This window comes from Arachis ipaensis, chromosome B06 (assembly GCF_000816755.2).
Source record: "Arachis ipaensis cultivar K30076 chromosome B06, Araip1.1, whole genome shotgun sequence".
In the NCBI taxonomy this organism is placed as follows: domain Eukaryota; kingdom Viridiplantae; phylum Streptophyta; class Magnoliopsida; order Fabales; family Fabaceae; genus Arachis; species Arachis ipaensis.
In genome coordinates, this window is record NC_029790.2 from 131,594,992 (window position 1) to 131,598,783 (window position 3,792).

General features: G+C 34.7%; 2 protein-coding genes across 2 annotated transcripts in view; both read left to right on the forward strand.

Moving 5' to 3' along the window:
* On the forward strand, window positions 376-1,773 carry LOC107647673. Its single transcript, XM_016351729.1, has one exon. It carries the CDS (start codon window positions 376-378, stop codon window positions 1,771-1,773), a length of 1,398 nt encoding a protein of 465 aa, XP_016207215.1.
* The window catches only part of LOC107647674, a 3,546-nt gene continuing 1,635 nt past the window's right edge, over window positions 1,882-3,792 (forward strand). The window contains exon 1 of the mRNA XM_021105710.1: window positions 1,882-2,212. Coding sequence (XP_020961369.1) covers window positions 1,882-2,212 — 331 coding nt within the window. The remainder of the gene's footprint in view (window positions 2,213-3,792) is intronic.

The window sequence follows — 3,792 nt, forward strand, 5'->3', positions numbered from 1 at the left end:
TGGGTAATTTGGTCTCTGTTGAATTGAATTATATTGTTGCTGGTTGCTGGTTGGTAATTTTAGTCTCTGTTGAATTGTTCTTGAATTGTATTTTCCCTGTTTGTTGCTGGTTGCTGCTGTTGCTGGTTGTTGTGTTGGTAATTTGGTATATAGTTTTTTAGTTGCTGGTTGTTTAGAGTTGCTGTTAGTTGAATCAGGAAACTTTGGTGTTGTTGTTTACTGCTGGTTTGTTTAGACTTTAAACTTTAGAGTTGCTGTTAGTTGAATCAGGGAACTTTGGTGAAATGGTGGTGGTTGTTGTGTTGCTTAAAAACTGATTTAAGCAAATCCTTTGTTGTTGAAAATATTTTTGGTTTCTTTGCTAGAATTTTAAAAATGGCTTCATCTCAAACACCATCAGAAATGCCACCATCTCAAGAACAAGCATCATCAGCAACTCCTATCCCTGATCTTACCACTAAAAGAGTTTATAACAATAGAGGAAAGACTGATCCAGCTTGGGGTCATTGTAAACAAATTGTGGAAAAAACAGGGAAAATTACTATGATGTGCATATATTGTGACAAACCTGTTAGGGGAGGTGGGATTAATCGATTTAAGTATCACTTGGCTGGAAAAGGAGGAGATGTTGAGAAGTGCAAAAAGGTTCCACCTGCTGTTGCTCATCAATTTGGGCAAAGTATTGAAGAATTTATGAATAAGAAAAGGAAAACTCAAGAAAATTATGCAGAAAGTTATGGAGAATGTGATGATGTTGAAAGAGAATTTGATAGAATGGAAGAGGTTGAAGCACGACAGCAACAACTCCAACATTCAAGGACAAGGTTGCCACCACCCGCAGCTAGGAAAGGGAAAAAGACTACTGGAATAGAGACTTTTTTCCCATCTTCAACAACACCTGGAGCCCAACCAACGATAAAAAGTGTATTGCAAAGTAAAGAAATTGTAGAAAAATGTGACATTGCCATTGCAAAGTGGATGGTTGATGCTTTTGTGCCATTTAATGCAGTTAATTCAGCATATTACCAACCAATGATTGATGCTATTGCAAACATGGGTGCAGGATATAAAGGTCCAAACTTTGGTAGAGTTCGTGGGTATTTGTTGAGTAAGTTGGTGGAGGATGTGAAAAAGATGATTGAACAGTATCGTGAAATTTGGAAGCGAACTGGATGTACTATCATGGCTGATGGATGGACTGATCGTTGTAGGCGCACTTTAATTAACTTCTTGGTTTATTGTCCTAAAGGAACTATCTTCCTAAAGTCTGTTGATGCTTCTCATGCCTCCAAGACTGCTGAATTATTGTTTAAGCTTTTTAAGGATGTTGTCAACTTTGTCGGTCCTGAAAATGTTATTCATATAGTGACGGATAATGCTGCAAATTATGTTGCTGCTGAAAGGTTGTTGGAAGCTGAATTCCCTAAGTTGTATTGGTCTCCTTGTGCTGCGCATTGTATTAATTTGATGTTGCAAGATATTGGAAAGTTGAATGAAGTCAGTGAGACAGTTTCACATGCTTCAAAGATTACTAAATACATATATAATCATTGTCATCCATTGTATCTTATGAGGAAGTTTACCGGTGGACGAGAAATACTTCGTCCAGCTCCAACTCGCTTTGCTACCAATTTCATAGCTTTGCAGAGTATTCTGGCTCAAAAAGATGCATTAAGAGCTATGGTAACTTCTAAAGAATGGACAATCTCAGCCTACTCCAAAGAAGCTAAAGCTAAAACATTTGTGGATCAAGTTTTAGACTCTAAGTTTTAGAATCAATGTACAGATGTTGTCAAGCTTACTGAGCCACTTGTTCGTGTGCTTCGTATTGTGGATAGTGAAGATAAAGTTGCAATGGGTTTTTTGTATCAAGCTTTTAATATGGCTAGAGAAGAGATAGTGAAGAGGTTTCGACGAAGAAAGAAGATTGTGGAGCCTTACTTGAAGATTTTGGATACTCGTTGGGATTCACAACTTAAAAAAAATCTTCATGCTGCTAGCTATTGGTTAAACCCTGCTTTTCGATTCAATGCTGCTGAATTTGAAAAACATAAGCAAACCACTTATGGCCTACTAGATGTAATTGAGAAATATTCATATGATGATTCAGAATTGAATACTAAGTTGACAAGTGAGAAGAGAATATATTCTAATGCTGAAGATGATTTTGGAAGACAATCTGCACTGCGTGAACGAAGCACAGTGATGCCAGGTAAATATTTTATTTAGTTTTATCTTTCTTTATTCGTTAATTTATTTAGAAAAGCTAATTGTAATGCATTGCCTCTTTTGATTTTAAGACCAATGGTGGGAATCTTATGGAACTAGAGCACCAAATTTACAAAAGTTAGCCATTCGTGTTTTAAGTCAAACTTGTAGTTCTTCTGGTTGTGAGCGAAATTGGAGTATTTTTGAACACATCCACACAAAGAAGAGGAATCGGTTAGAACATCAAAAGCTTAATGATCTTGTTTTCGTTCATTATAACTGGAGGCTACAACAAAGGTATCTTCTATAATTATTTATCTAATTTTAAAAAGTATTGTTCATTAAAATTTAATCTTTAGTTTAGTAATTACATAACTTGATAACATAGGAATCTAATGAGAAAGCAAAGCTATGATCCAATTTGTCTTGATACATTTAATGAGCATTCGGATTGGATATTGGAAGATTCACCGCCGTTTTTAACTCCTGAAGAGGTTGATGCTCTACGAAATGAATTGGCAAATATGTCCATTCAACCAACTTTGGATGATCTAGGTAAATTCTTCAATTGCTTGAATATTTTAATCGTCAGTTGCTATTATGAATTATTCTTGATATTGATTTGTCAAAAATACACAAATGTAGATCAATTAAATTTGGAAGATGACCAAGATAATGATGGACCAAGTAACAATGCTATGGAAGATATGGATACAAATCAAAATGAGGGAAATGTTGATCAAGCTCCTAATTTGCCCTATGAAGATGTTGATGCCGACTTTGAGCTCACCCCTTGGACTTGATTTAATGATTGTGTTATCTTTAACTTGCTCTAGTTGATTTAAACTGAGAACATATTTTGTACTAAAAACTAGTTTATTAACTCTTCCTTTAGATTATTAGTTATGTTTAAGACTTGATATTTGATTATTAATGTTTGTAAGACTCGCATTTTAAGTTTTAAGACATTATTTCAATTTTATTAATATAATTTTATATTTTTTTAGTTATGACCGGGTTAACCGGGTGAATTAGTGACCCACCGGTTGAACCAGTAACCCGATGACCTAGTAGCCTGAGTGCCTGACCGGTTCGATCACCGGTTCAGTTCTGACAACTATGATTTTTTTTTATAACCGATTGATTTTAATATGTAAATAGTATTTTTATTTATTAAAATTTTTTGTTTTAGAAAAACTCAATTCACTTTATCGAGGAGGACCATCTTAAATTTCAAATTATAATAATAATTCTTGAATAATAAGAGTACGGGAGCGAAAGTACGGGATCATGAAACAGCAATGGTTGCCGCTGCACAGATATCGCAGAGCAGTGATACTTTCGAACGGACAAGCATCTCGCGTCAAAGTTGCCTTTGATGATGACGTGAAATGTAGATATGGACTGGTGGGGCATTGTGGAGGCTGCGTGATGGAGGTCAGAAATGTTATTAGGGTGGAATGATAGGAATCGTATATAGCGTAAATGTCTTTAGGGATCCTAATTTTAAATCTCAAATTTTAAAACATAAAAATATTTAATTAATTAAAATTTTATTTTTAAAATTAATTTTATATTTTTTTA